This window comes from Falco biarmicus, chromosome 1, assembly GCF_023638135.1.
Source record: "Falco biarmicus isolate bFalBia1 chromosome 1, bFalBia1.pri, whole genome shotgun sequence".
Classification (NCBI taxonomy): Eukaryota; Metazoa; Chordata; class Aves; order Falconiformes; family Falconidae; genus Falco; species Falco biarmicus.
The window spans coordinates 3,170,230-3,185,794 of record NC_079288.1 but is presented as its reverse complement, the minus strand read 5'-3'; the positions used below and the strand labels follow the sequence as shown (position 1 = coordinate 3,185,794).

At 40.7% G+C, this 15,565-nt stretch overlaps 1 protein-coding gene across 1 annotated transcript in view; it reads left to right on the top strand.

The window, feature by feature from the left end:
* Nucleotides 1-13,298, top strand: part of GNA13 (G protein subunit alpha 13) — a 29,322-nt gene extending 16,024 nt beyond the window's left edge. The window contains exons 3-4 of the mRNA XM_056338543.1: nucleotides 3,530-3,580; nucleotides 8,215-13,298. Of these exons, the coding sequence (XP_056194518.1) occupies nucleotides 3,530-3,580; nucleotides 8,215-8,787 (624 nt within the window). The 3' untranslated portion in view covers nucleotides 8,788-13,298. The remainder of the gene's footprint in view (nucleotides 1-3,529; nucleotides 3,581-8,214) is intronic.
* Nucleotides 13,299-15,565: the final 2,267 nt, after the last annotated feature.

Below are 15,565 nucleotides of genomic sequence, written 5' to 3'. Positions count from 1 at the left end.
TAGAAGGAAGCGGGCAGTGAACGAGTAAGGCCCAGTGGTGTGGTTCCTGCAGTGTAACAGGTCATTGGTAGCCTTCGACCACACTGCAGTTCAGAACTGCTCAACTGTAAAAATTACTTTAAAGGAATCATCTGCATTTAAAAAAACCCCAACAAATCCACCATTTGAATTTCCATCGTATGTGCACACAGAACATGGGTGTGAAGACAACGGGAATGTAATGGAGAACTATAGAGTTTTTTAATGGGGGTAGATCCTGCAGTTCTCAGTGTCCTAGTGATTTTGTCCTTGGTGTGGCTCTTCTGTGGCATGACGGCAGCAGATTGACTGCTGCAACATTCGCATGGCAGGGGCTGGACGCGGTGAGCCACACTGGAGTTAGTGGGGCAGAGTGGGGAAACCCAGTTTCTTTTTTCTAGTCATCGGGTAAACCAGAGAGTTTACAGTTTGTCTAAAGGGAAATTTTAGAATGCGACAACTGTCTGTTGAATACAGCTGTTTAAATATAGCTGCTGTCATTGATTTACAGAGTGAGATCTAGTTCTGTATCTAATATCAAGAAAAAAGTAGCCTAACATAGAAACTGTCTTTGGAACTGTTGTTGTACAAGGTTGTGAACAGATAGTTTTCTCACTCAGTTTTAACGGTTGCTGGCATTAAAGCTTTCCTTTGCGTGGTAGGTTTTTTCAGTGGGTTTATCTTCATTATTGCGTAAAATACACAGGTTCACCCCTTTAGAAAAAGATCAGAAGTTTTGCTTCGTTGCATTGTAGTGCTGCCTTTTTGAAACTCATTTAAAATGGGACAAAACACTTCAGTTCTACAGTAGTGCATTCTGATAAAAATCTGTTGTGGTAGTTTGCTGTTCGAGAGTGTCTGTAGTTAGCAGAACTTAGCCTGCTAATATGAAGATGTGCAGGTCAGATAGAAAATTAGTGCGCTTGAAGCTGTTGTAAATTCTTGATGCCATGCAAATTTATAAAAGCCAATGACAGAACAACTTTCAGCCTTAAATACAGAGTTGAGTCAGGTTGACAGCATTTCTTGGTATGTTGTATTAGTTGTCTGAATAGCTCTTCGTAAGGGAAGAAGCCAGTGAGTGAGCTGAAGATGTGGAGGAGGGAAACTGCTATGTCACTGCTTTAGGAACTGTATTATGCTTATAATTGATTGCTTTTATAGTTTAATCTCTTAAGTTTCAGAATGGCCACCTTGATATTTGTCTACTACCAGCTTTGGTACATGACAGCCTACAAAACTAAGCAGTCTTCTCTGTGAGCTTTCTGGCAGTTACTTTACTGTTGGATGTATGGCTGTAGAGCATTGCTGTTGTTGCAAGCCGATGCATTTTGCATTTGTGTTTTCAGGAAATCCCTTCTTTTGGGAAGCTGCTTCTGGGTTTTTTTTCTGACCTTTACAGGCTGTGACTGACTTGTCTGCTCCGACTGCTCAATCCATTGTAATAGCAGTAAGCCCCGGGACTTAAAGGAGAGGTAGTAACTCATGCATTCCAGTACTGTGGAGTTAATGCTGGTTTAGGGAGTAGCCATTGCCATAAGTTGTATAAAAAAAGAGCTGTCTAAGATTAAAATATATATATATGCATACGCACACATACACGCGCACACTTACAGCGGCTGAGGCCCAGGCATTCTAAAATAATTACCTCCACTTAATGAGCCTGAAAGCTGGCTGTGATTTGTATGTAGTCCTGTGGGGGATGGACGGAGGGTTGCCAGCTCCTGCTAGGACCTAAAAAAGAAATCAAGTCTGACCTTAAATTTAATTTTGTCTTAATATTCAGCTACAAACAGTGGTCTTAGTACTGGGGAGGCCTGAATTTGATCCTGTTACTCCTGCTTGGGAAGCTTGATGGATTTGTGCATCAAGGTTGTGTATCTTTATTATAGGAATGTGCTTCCCTGCACGCTTCCCTTACAGGATTGAGCCTAGAATGGATTTCTGAAGTGCTGAAAAAACACACAGGTGTAATATACAGCCACCATCCTTGCAAGCAGTTGCTGGTGTGTGCTGCCAGGCTTTAAAAATGGTTAGTGTTACTGCTGCAGTTTGTCACCCTAGAGAAAATCACTAGCGTTAAGCCAAATACAAGGTAAAAAAATAAGGTGGTAGAACTGTGTTGGACTCTCCCTGCAGGTGTGTTGAGCACAAGACATGTTTCAACCAGAGTCCCAGTCTTGCCTAATGACAAGTTGATGTTCAAATTGCACACTTAAAGGTGTGGTATCTACTTGTATTATGTAACTTTTTTTAGTACCTGGAAAACTTGCAAAGGTACCTGGCTTATGTGTTTGCCAGAACCCTTTTTGGACTGTTACTTATCCTACACTACTTAACTGCTGCTTAGATGACGCAGCTTAACAGTTGAGGTTTGATATTTTTCCTAGCTAAGTTTGCAGAGTTCAGATTCGAGTAGGGGTGCGGAGGGAAGTCATCATCAGGGTGTCATTCTTGTTCTGATTCACTTGTCTGGCTTAATGTAGTCACCCCAGCCTTGGATGCTTCTTGAATTTCTCATCAAGAAAATTCAGTTAGAATTCTTGCTCTTCCATCCAGAGAGTGAAAACACAGATGGTTTCTTTTCTGTATTTACTATAAAGTAAATAAGCTACAGCTTGGTAATCAAGAGCTTTCAACAGGCAGCATGTTTCTGCTTCTGTGGTGATGCTGAGAATCCTGAAAAGGTACTACTTCCCTTTGCAGTGAATTCAGTTAGTACATTACCTATTGCAAGTGAACTCGGGTTCAGCAGCAGCCTTGCAAGAGTTCTTCCTTGATCCCAGCACCTTAACGGAGTTCTGGAAAGCTGACTGTAGTTCAGTCTTTAGTTCTGCATTACTGGAGGGGTTAAAAACTGCAGTTACTGTTTGCAAGGACAGCGATGGCTTGAACCAAGAAGATAACCTGTATAGTAGATGTGATACCATACAGTATGGCAGCACAGAGCTCTGTTTGTTACTCCCAGAGTAAGGAGTTCTTGTCCAGCTTGGTCTTTGATAGGAAACTTCAGTGAAATGCTTCATCTGTTGTGGCTTCTTATCCTGTAGTCTGCTAGTCATTTGCCATGTTCGGGGGAAGTACCTGTGTGAATGGGATTGTGTGGCAATGCAGTTAAATTAATTTGCCTCCAGTGATTAATCCCTGTACCTGTACACCTCTATGTGCAGACTCTACAAAGGGTTAGAAGACTCTGTCTTTTCATAATGAAGGCATGGTTGTTTCGTTGGTACTCCCTGTGGATAACACTGTAGAATTTATTAAGCAATTCTAAACTTGGAGACAATTTAACTATTACAAATGTGCCTGCGCATGCTTTTACGCTTAAATGTTAACTGGCCTAAGAATAAAATGTCAGTTGTATTCTTTGGATAGCCGCTTTAAAAAAAGGGTAGCGATTAAAGCTTAAAAGACTTAAATCTAGATTTTGGTAAATTAACTGGACTTCAAAACGTAAACTATTGGGATCAAGTATGCTGCTTATTTAAAATAACTGTTTGCTTTGTTTTAGGGGGAATCTGTAAAGTATTTCTTGGACAACTTGGATAAACTTGGAGAACAAGTAAGTGTGGTGGGGTGGGGTTTTTTTTTTCAGTCTTGAGTTTTAAGTAGTCTTTGTGATCTCCGAGTTTTAAACAGATGAAATGTAATCAGTTTCTACTCAGATAACTTTAATTAACTTTGACTGTCCCATTATCTCAGCATTTCATCACTGACTGTCAGTAACACAGGGCAATGCAAGGGCCAAGAGATTTTCTGGAAATAAAAGTTCTGTAGAATTCGAACAAAAAACAAGTTGCAAAAGCTTGTTCAGTTCAGAAGACTGTTAAAGTACTTCTACGCTAATTGATACCCAAAGATGACTGCCTTTGTTTTTACATGTCCACTTAGGAACACTTAAGTTAAATCAGTGCGCAGGTAAGTGGTACCTTTCTGTAGTATCTACCTTTAAAGTAAATAAACTTGGTACAGAATAAAATCTGTTTCCTCTGGGGGAAAATCTGAAACTTATGTAGAGTAGTTTTTGATAGAAATGTTGGTTATTGCTTGAGTAATGAAGTTGTATGCCGATATTCAGGAGTCGTGTTTTGCAGAAATGGCATGTGGAAAAACTGCCGTGAAAATGGGATGCTAGCTTGAACTCCATGGGGAGGCAGTTTCTCCACAGCGATTTCCAGCTGATGTCTAACAAATGGTGAAGGAATCCAAACCACTTCAATTGAATTCTGTTACATCATGCTTAATTTCATTTTTTTTTTTTAAACAGATAAAAATTAGATTTTAAGCCAGACTTTTTCTGCTTTGAACTGTCATTTTTCTAACTAGAGCACTGGTGATCATTTTGCAGAACGCATACGCTTCCCAGATACCTTGCTTGAGAACTCCAGTGCTTGCTCTCTGAAATGTTGGTTTGGTCTTGAGTTATAAGGCAGTACAAGAACTGCACTCACTTTAATGAACTGCTAAACTTCCTGCTAATGGTGGATTTCTCATGGTCTTTGAATCCAGTGCCACTTCAGTTTCAAATGTTGTTTGTTTTGTTTCCACCCCCACCCATTTGAATGAAGATTTTTGCAGCCTCATTTCAGAGTTCTTTATTTAGAAACCTTCGTCCATTCTTTGATTAAAGCATGAAGCTTGAAGTCACTAGGTTGTTTTTTGGGTTTGGTTTTTTTTATATATTTTTATGTACAGAGGCACTTACTGTAGGTCTGATGTTGCTGTGGGAATGCTGAGATCTGAATTGCAGCTTTTCCAGTTTAAAGTTAGACCAAATGGTTTTTGAGATACAGAGGGGCTGGACTCTTCAAGACCTGCTGTCATATAAAATGGTCTTTGTGGAAAAAGTGCTAGCTAAGTTTTGTTACTGAGTGAAGGTGGTTCTGGTTTTTTCTTACCTGTATACAAGACTTGTGTAGTGATTATTTCCCCAAACAATATTAATATAAGTATTTTACTGGTTTTATCTGTTATCTGATAAAACTGAGCTGGCCTGCAACTAAATTGCTTATAAACAGATAGACCTGCAATTCATCTGCCTCTTGCCAAAAGGGAGCTGGTGATAACAGCATGTAGGGGAAAGAACTTAATGTTCAGATTTAATCAGATCAGCAAAATAGGAGTAGCTGGCTGGCATATACACATAGGATCGGCTGGATTCCTTGCAACTGTTTGTTGTTATTTCAACTGCCAGTGTAGACTGTCTGTGTTCAAAATATCTCATAGAGACACATTGCTTTCCATGTTGTGATTGGAACTTACTCATGCCTTAAATTCTAATTTTAATTAGCCAAACAGTGATGTGATAGCCAGAAGAGCTACCTGATAACCAAAATAAGTCATTTAGAAGAAAACAGACTGTAGTGAATTTGAGGAAGGAGATAATTCAGGAAGAAAGCACATGACATGAGTCAATATAAATATGTATCCTTGGGAAGAGCTGCACAGAAAATAAAATAACAACAAACTTAGCTCCCCCCCCCCCCCCCTCCCCCCCAAAAAAAGCAACCAATCAAACAAACAACAAAACCCACCAACAGCAACCAAAACTGGAAGATGGTGAAAAAGAAAGTGGTCAACATGGAAGATTGGGCAAAGTGTAGAAAAGGAGTGTGCTTGGGGGTGCCTGCAGAAAAAGTACCAATTGATAATGATGAAACATGGAAAGGACGTCAAAAATAATACTCATTGCCATCCAAGGAAAGTATTTGCCTAATGCTGCAGTCTTCAGATACGGAGAATTTGGATCAACAATGAGAAAAGGGCTAGTTCGGAATTGCTACATTGGCAAGCTGCTAGAATCCCAAGGATCTGGGCATGAGGGAGAAAACACAATCATCCTTCCAAAAGACAACTAAAATACTAGGAGTTTTCTTAGGAGTTGCTGTATTTCATTTTCTGTAGCCAGATGATGGCTGTATACCAAACACTTGACTTCCAGTGTGCTCATTTGCAGGCTTTTGCATCAGGGTAGCCATTATCTCGTATAAAACATGGTAGATCTTCTGTGCATGTAGAGCTTGAAAGCACTTGAAAGAATTTTTTTTGTGGTTGCAAGTGTGGAAGGAATTTTAAATGAGTAATAATACTTGAGAGGGAATTTGTCAGGAATTCTAGGGATAAGCTCCTTGTTCTTGAAAGCTTTACTGAATAAACATTACAGGCCAAGTCCCAGAAGAGTTTGCTTCGTGCCTTTGTTTCAATATTGAAGGTATATAGGGCTTTGCCTATTATATTAACTGATTTTATTTATTTACTTGCTTTAATAATTTCAATCACTCCTGAGCTTTCCTAAGACTTTCTGATTTTGTCGGAGAACTTCAGACTAACTTCCTGAGTAATAACAAAAGACTATATGTTCCTGCTTGAAAAATGGCGTTAAGTGTTGAACCTGTGACATTCTCTTGCCAAAATGTTGTCAGTCAGCTTTATTCAAAATCCCTTCACATGTGCCCAGTGACATTCGATACAGTTACTGCCCTGTTCCTCTGATTGTTCCTCCTCTCTTAACAATTCTTGGTAGAAGAGACCCAAGATAAATTTAATAAATAAAGAGAAAAATCTCAATATCCTTTAAGGATGCTGCTTTTAGTCAGACAAGGTAATACTAATAGTGGTAGTACTATAGCAAAATGTGCAGGGTGGGGAGCCAGTGCTTCAGAGACCTGCTTTGTAATTCATGCCACGATAGAAATCAGTGCCTTAGTCATGGGCAGCCTGAATAAAGAAGCCTGGGAGTTCAAACAAAAATATCTCTCTAGCTAGTTTAACTTTTGAGCTTACATCATAAAGCAAAGTGATACTTGAGTTTTTTGAACATTATACTCGCTTCATTATGTTTTAAAATTGCTTTCTTAAAGGCTGTGGATCAGACTTGCCCAGCTGCCTTAAACTTGGAGTACTAGTATTCAAATAGCCATGTAGTTGTGTGTTTGTTCCCCCCGGCCAGCTTACTAGTTGAATCAGGCTTTCTGGACCATGATCTTAAGCATCTTTATAAAAGCTCTAAGTCTGGTAGATCACTCACTAAAAGGAGACTAAAATTCCAATTCTGAAACCCAAATCACTCTCTCTGAAGTTGTGAGAAATGCTGGAAAAATGTAAGGAAGAGTTTCCATAACGAGTGAACAACAAAGCTCTAAACTTCAGTGTCAGCCAGCTGTCTGTTACAGATGCACATTTTAAATAGCAGAAAGACTTGGACCATATGCAAAAGTGTAATTTTAAGAGTGAAGAAATCCCCAACATGAGTCTTGGATTTCATGCTGTCGAAAGCTGGCTAATAAAAATTATTCTTCTTGTTAGCATCTGCATCTGTTGATGACTGTTCATTTAACAGTCAAAAAAAATAGTAAAAACCCACTTATTCTGCCTGTTTAATACTAGGGGAAAGGTGGGCTGGAGAACTTAGGGATACAGCTGTCTTGAGGGTCCTCCTAGAATGAACTGCTGGGAAGAGGCTGCTGTCCTCAGCTGCCTGTTTCTTCTCCTATTCTACTAATTGTACAGTGTGTTTTGGACAAAATCTGGCTGTGAGCTCACAGGTGTGGCACACAGCTAATAGAAGTCACTTTTTGGACTGATAAAGCTGGATGCTGAAGATCCATGGCACAAACACAGCAAGCTGCTTAGGTTCTGCATTTCTGGCATGATTCATTGCCTTAAAAATTACTTTGTGGAGCAGCTCTTCTTTGTCGAAGCAGTTGTGCAGTATGCACCAGACCATGGGAGGAACGGAGTACCCACAGTTAGAATGGGATACTGCCGTGGTTACTGATTTGAGAAACCTGTTTTAGACCCCATTTGCTGCACTGCAATGTTGGCAGCCAGCGTGTTGCCCAGCTTTGTGGGAAGAGGGTGAATGAAGCATAGACTAATCCAGAGTGACAGAAACTGGCATGAGGAATTGATGGTACACCTCTCAGATTGTTTGTGGATCCTTGCCATGTGGCAAATGGAAAGCTTCAGTTCTTGGGGGTACATGTTTTGATTTAATATTGGGTGTGTTTCCTGCTTTGGACTCTAGATCTTTCAGAAATCCTTCAGTGTCAGCATATAAATATGCATACATGTGTATGTTTATTCAAAACCTCTTGCAGTTCCTCTGCAAGCTTTTCTCTCAATTGCAGGTCAGCTGTGATCACCATGACTTATATCCTAATCAGCAAACTCTCTCCTTTATTTTATTTTTTTTAGGATTATCTGCCCTCACAGCAAGATATACTGCTGGCACGAAAACCCACAAAAGGGATTCATGAGTACGACTTTGAAATAAAAAATGTTCCTTTCAAAATGGTTGATGTAGGTGGCCAAAGGTCAGAACGGAAACGGTGGTTTGAGTGCTTCGACAGTGTCACATCAATACTGTTCCTTGTTTCCTCGAGTGAATTTGACCAAGTGCTCATGGAGGATCGGCAAACAAATCGCCTTACAGAATCCCTGAACATTTTTGAAACAATAGTCAATAACCGGGTTTTCAGCAACGTCTCAATCATTCTCTTCTTAAATAAGACGGACTTGCTTGAGGAAAAAGTACAAAAAGTGAGCATCAAAGACTATTTTCCAGAGTTTGAAGGGGATCCCCACTGCTTAACAGATGTCCAAAAATTCCTGGTGGATTGTTTTCGTACTAAACGTCGGGACCAGCAGCAGAAGCCCCTCTACCACCACTTCACCACTGCTATTAACACAGAAAACATCCGACTAGTTTTCCGTGATGTTAAGGATACTATCCTTCACGACAACCTCAAGCAGCTTATGTTACAGTGATGTGCAAAAAGACATTTTTATTTGAGTAACTTTTGTGTGTTGTTTTGGTTGGTTTTTTTAAACTAGAAGTTTACAGCAGGAGTAGAGAAATCCAGATCCTGTCAGACTTCTTGATACGTGGCTAAAAGCTGCTGCTGAACACATTATTGCCAATTTCTGCAGAAATTCAGACTTAATCTCTTCCAGTGTAGCTTCAAGTTGTCTCAAGTTGTAACTTTATAGCAGACCTACGTCTAAGTTACCTGTAAAGTGATAAATTTGACATTTTACGAACAGAAGTATTATCCTAGAAAATTCATTCCACCTTCAGAATGCAAAGTCCAGACTTCAGTGAAATTGTTGCAATTGTTAAGACTGTGGCAGTAATGGAAGGAGGGGGGGGGGAAACTTTTCACATCCGACTTTGTTATGAAGACTGTGATACCATAGCTGACTTACGATTTCTCAGGTCTATTGTTGGTTAGAAATCCCATAAATCACTTGCTGGAATCATCAGTTTGAAGCTAGGACTCCTGGGTGTAACATACTTCCTCTTTAAGTGTAACTCTTCGGTGGGGCTTGACTAGGAGATGCTTTAAAAATCCTTGGATTGGGAGTTTCAGATGTACCTGGCAGGAAGTACTAATGCGGGCAGAAGTCTAGTGGCGAGGAGTTAGTGAGTGGCACAGTACACGGTTTCACTATCGCATTGTGCGTCCGACTTGGAGCCATGGCAAAGCACAGAGCACTATGATACGGTCCTCTTGAAATTTGGATGTGGGAAGGGGGAGCAAGCTGAACTTGTATTTCTTATCTTCGCTAACCAGATGTTACGTGTAGGTACCTTACCTGTTCTTGAAGCGCTTTAATATAGCACTGGTTTATTTTTACTTTCTTCATGACTTCTCACAGTGTGCCTCATCTTAATCAGTAAGTGTTTGGTTATGGATAGAAGTACTTGCAAACCTAAGTGCCTCCTTGTGTTCTGTCCTCCTATGGTATTTTCAGTGGCCTTACGTGAGCATATGTGTTCCCAGCAGAGGCCTTGTGTAGCTGACACCGTGAAGATGAACGTTTTCTTCTGAAAAAAGAACATGTCACAGCAGAACATGCTTCAGCTGATGAGGTTCTTTGAGACTTGCCGGTTGGGTCTAGCAATCCTAAGTGTACTTGAGCCAGATCTGTTGCACAGCATACTCCAGAGTGCTGCTTGTGACTAAGAATATTTTACCAAAAGTTCCATTGCATTTTGGGGGATGTTTTTTTGGTGGGGTGGGGTGTTGGGTGTTAACTGTTGCTATGTGATTTAAAATAAACAGTAAAATATCCTTTGTGCTCAGAAATCCTCATATGCCACACAGCACGCTACAAAACGGGAGTAAGCGTGTGTTTTAAAAAGTAGTGCCGCTATCAAGTTTCCCCCAGACTGTAGTGTCACGTAGGCAGTTCGGCTTGCCACTTTGCCCTGGGGAACCAGCCCATTCCTGTGGATCGTGATGCTGCCCAATACTCTCTTAAATGATTTTTATTACCATACTGCACGTGTGGCAAGCAGGGCGACATACTGTTCTCGCTGCTTGGAGCAGTGTCCCTGTTAGAACATAGGAAAGCTGCCTGTCTTCTGAACTTAGCCTTTTACTTACTGTGATTCTGAGTTGTATTAACATCTCTGTACCTCGTTCCCCTGTCAGTAGAAGGGGAATAGTGTATTTTTATTTAGTTAGGTGCTTTGAAAGACCTTTATTTTTTTATATCAACCAATGAATAGTCCTAGATTAGTCTGCGATTTCTGCGATAAGGCACTATTTTGAGAGGAAGGAATTCTGAAAAGAGCTTGGGAGAAGTCACAGTGCGTAACCTTAACATAAACATAAACATAAAGTCTGGGTGCAGCACTGATGTCAGGAGGATTAACATAACCTTTAGATAGGGATATCTAATGTATATTTTGCCTCCTTACTGGACATAGATATGATTACTTCCGGTTTGATGTGTTCAGGTCATATGTGAGCAATGCAAGAAGGATGATGAACTAGATGTGTGAAGGCTAGTGAGGCTGTTTAAAGGGTTGGACAACATGCCTGTAATGGAAGTCCAGAGGTTCTCAATTTCCCTCTTTGGAGAGGGATGACAGGTTGATTTGGTTGAGCTGTAAATGATAGGTGAACAGATAACAAACCTCTGTCTAGTAGCCTCAAAGTCCAGTGTTGGAAAGCAGAAACTGAACAAACCCGTGCCTGTGTTAGTCAACAAAAGGATTAGTAGGTTTGGCTTTTTCCTTTGCTGACAGTTGTGTGAACAAGTTCTTTTTTTTAAAAGAGACTTATCTCTGCTCTGATAAGTTTAAAAAATATTAAAATAATTAACTATTAAAATAATTAATTTGGAGAGGTCTGTAGTATGTGTTTTGCAGGATGTCAGACTAGATGATTGCAGAGAAGACTAAAGACTGGATAATGAATGATACAAAGATTACCAGGAATTTGTCTAAAAAAATTTATGTAAAATGCTGATAAATTTTATGTCAAGGGACCTGTCAATTTACGCAAGATCCTCAAAACTGATGTCAGTCTAAAGATAACAGTCAGCATCACCAAGGTGCTGGGCACTTCTGACGTTAGCTAAAGTGGGAAAAGTATTGAGCAGGCTTTTCCCCTGAACGAGTACAAAAAACTTTTTTTTTTTTTTTTTTAATCTTTTCAGATCACTTTCCCTGTGAGCACTAGGGCCTCTAAGATAGCAGGGTGGACCCGGTGGTGTTGGGCCACTTCTGACAAAAGTAGGCCCTGGTAGATAAGCACTATATGAATCTCAGGCAGAAATGAATTATTTTAATGAAATGACTGAGTCAGATCACTTGCTTTTGATTTCCCACTCCCGCTTCTTTAGAGGGGGTGAGACAGCTAACCTTGATGTAACTGTTTACATGGTTCCTATGTTAACATACTGGCTAAACAAACTGAATCAACGTTTGGCTTTTCCATCTTCAAACTTACCCTTCATTTGCTACCTGAAAAGGAGCACAGCATGTACTGTTGTATTTCTTTTTAGGTTTGTTTCTAAATATTATTTCTTCATAGCAGGATATAATTTTTGTGCAAGAGCTGCAGGATTGATGTTTTGAAGAGACTGATTTTTATCCCGAAGCAAACAAATGAGTCACAGTTGGTTAGTAAGAGTGAAGCTTGTTCATGTAAACCAGTCTGTGGTACAAGGTCAGGATGTGTTTCTAGTGAAGGTGGGAAAGCAGGTAGAAAATCAAGTTTCCCAAATCTTTCTTAGTTCTCTTTGATCGAGTAAACTCTGTTAAAAAGATCACTGATCACTGACCGCATGGAGATATACCACTGTCTTGTACAGCCTTCCTGTACTTGAAGGTGAAATTGGTGTTTTAGTGACTGTTCCCTTGCTGCAGTGTGTTAAACTGAGTTGATTGATACCTGAAAACGGTGGCTGTTCATCAGGGCTTTAAAATTTTTAATTTTTTGTTATATACTGTAAGTGGGAGCATAAGCCATCAGTTTGTGTAAAACTTAAGCTTTCTTCTAGAATATCTGCTCTTAAAAAAAAAAAAAAAGTCAGGTGGGTTCGTTGATCTCAAAGGCTGTATATTGGACTCATTTGTCTAGTAAGTAGCTTTAAATTTTGCCCATAAGAATTATTCTAGCAAACTGCTCAGATGGCTGGGCTTTTCAAGCTTCACGACACTTGGCTAGTAATAGTATTTATGATCAGTCCCAGATAGCCTGGCCAAACTGCATCTGCTCACCATGTTTGGGAGCAACTCACTGCTTAAAGACTGAGAACTGTGCGCCTTTAACACGTCCATTGCCATTGGAAGACTTCTCTGGTTATTTCTCTTTCAAGACGGTTGCAGAAGGTTCATTTTCCAACAATAACATTTCCTGATTCAAAATGATGGAAGTTTTATGCCATTACCGAATTGTTCACAAGTTAACTTTACAGGTCTTGTCTATTTGATGGTACCATTAACATAGTTGTTTTGTTTGTTTGTTTAATTACACAGCATTGCAATACAGTGCCATTTTGCAATTTCTTTGCATTGTACTTGAAAATAAGTTGAATTGCAGACTATTTAAAACTGCTTTCCTGCGCTTTCAGTAGCAGTGAGAGCTTACCTTACGTGAAGCCTTTATGTAAAAATATATTTTGTAACAACCTCATAGATCTTTAACAAAACCAAGATTTGTATTAGCTTTGTATAAATGTTTGTGGCTTACAATTTTATATGTTTAACTTTTTATAAACTTTCCAGGGACTACTTTTTATTGTAAATTTTTTTCTCCTTTCTTTAGTTTAAGATTGGCAATAAATTATTTCTAAGGGAAGTCTTAGAAGAAAAAGCATTGCTTCCTTTTTATAAAACGGTAAAATTTGATTAATAGCTTAAAACCTCTTACACTTGCTTGTACATTGCTCTGTACATACACTCCGAAAGTGTTGCCTTTCAGCTATTAATATTTGCCTTGTGTACAAAAATTACTGACGATGAATAAACATATACAGCCTGACGTTGGTATTATGAAATTATTTTTCAAGTTAATAATGTGTGGAGGCAGCCAGCTGACTTTTTTTTGTTTGTTGGCTAAGGCCAACTGTTCTGCTCCCGTCACATCTTGTGTTTCAAATAAGATGTGTGATGCAGTTAGTCTCTAGTCTCAAGGAAGCCCTTTGCTGAATCTCATCCAGATTCTCGTTCAGCCTGATTGCTTTCTCTGCAGTAAAGGTAGAAGGGAATTGCTGACTTGCATTTGACAACCAGTTGGGTACTCAGTATTTAAAATATTGATGACACTTGCGTGTGTTCTGGCATAAATGGTGAGCCTCTGTATAAATTATGTATCTCAGTACTGCAGACTTGGATTTTATTATTTTCCTTTTTTAAGCTGTTTTCACAATAAGCCAGCCTCTGCCTCCTCTAGAAATGGATCACTGGCTGTTTTGCAGCTGGCTGCGATATGAAGCAGTGTTTTGCAGCAAAACATTGATTGCTCCTTGTCAGTTTTTATAGGCCTGAGGATGCTTCATTTTCCACAGCAGCCCTCGGATTTGGCTGGCGTGCTGTGAGCACTAAATCTCTGAAAATACTTAGGCCAGGTCATGCTTGTTTATAAAGTTTAGTGCTCAACATCAGTATTTGTCTTGATAATTGGAACACATAAACTGTAAAAATTCTTGGTGTATGTGAATGTTGCTGTGGATTAACGGGAACCCCAGCCTTTGCACTGAGGAGAGCAGTTTGCTGTGGGAAGGAGCCACCTGTGCTGACTGAAATTAGGAGTTAAAAACCTGTCAGATGCCCTGAAACTTCACCCAGCCCCACAGAGCCATTTTCATTCAGGTACTGTCTGTTCCTGGGGGGGTGTGTGTGTGTTTCTGAGGAACTACAACCTCATCTCTGGACTGCTTTTTTGCACTGCAACAGTTACATCAAATAAGCACTATTTGTGGTGTTGCTCTGACTTTGAAAACCAATCTCTTTAGGGTTTTTTGAAACTTTTTTTTTTCCTTGCATCTGATTTCCTGTGATGTAGTCAGCTGCCTGAGGAGTAAAACTAACAACATCTAGAACTCCTTAGCAGATCATGTTTGCTTTTGCTTTTGCGCCCAGTATCACAAGTGTAATTGCATCAAGGTTCACCTGAGCTTCTAGTTAAGCTCTTGTTGTCTAAAGCTCTCATTGGAAATAGGTTCGTGGTGGTGTACTGTTCCGCAGTAAGTCACAGGCACCGATAACCTCACCGCACTGATGTGCCTGGTGGCTGACGGCAGTGGGGAGAGCCGCAGGAGGGGCAGGGAAGGAGCGCGCTGCAGGACTTCTGTGAGCAAGTGAAGGTTTCTTCACTTTCCAAAGCTCTTGACGGAACAGAACGCCGAATTGCACGTAGTGCTGAATGTAGGTTGGGTTTTCAAGCCTCTTCCTTCCTGTAAAAGTGACTCGGGGGATTACACAGTAACTGACATCAAGGAAGGAAAATGGTGTGGAGCTCTGCCGAAAGCTTCCCCGGCTGCCACAGCGGTGGCAGGAGCGGGTTCCAGCGCTGACCTTCGGACTCCCGGTCCTGCAGGGGCTGGGCTGGCTGTTAAGCTGTAGAGCAGCCGAGGGGCAAAGTGCTGGAGGAGCGGCGGCCGGGCGCGCAGAGCCCGGTCGGGGAATACAGCTGGAAATAGGATGAGCGTCTGTGCTGGCCCAGACCCTGCTGGTTTTTTTTCTCTAAAACAACAAAAAAGGTAATAGCATTGAGTTACTTCTGGCCAGTCCACCTAATAGAGCGATCAGTGCTGTTTTCCATACAAGCTGAAATATTATTTGCACTGTGCGTGTTCTGTGAATTACTAGATTAAATTAATAAGGGTCCAGATAGACAAAGTCCCACAGGGTTCTGCGACTGTTTTATTTGTGCCTAACTTGAGATAGTATTGGGTTTCTTTGCTGGCTCCCTTGTGTTTTCATGCACACTTAAAAATGAGGGCAAGACTTGTTCCTGCTGGAGTGCAGCTTCCACCAGCAGCAGCTGTCTGGGCCCTGGGACTCTTGGCTCACTCTGGCTCTGAAGAGAAGCTCCTGCAACACCAGAGTGAGCCCCGCTCCAGCCTCTGAAACACGCCGTGGCAGAGACAGTCCTTATGCCCAAGTTCAGTAAACAGGCTGCAGATGACTCGAAGATAAGGAATCAAAACATCCAGCAGAAAGATGTGCACTGAGACGGGAGACGCAGCCCCCACCCATGCGTGTAGCCAAGGTGCTGCCTCTGCTGGGCTCTGGGGGGGAACCGAG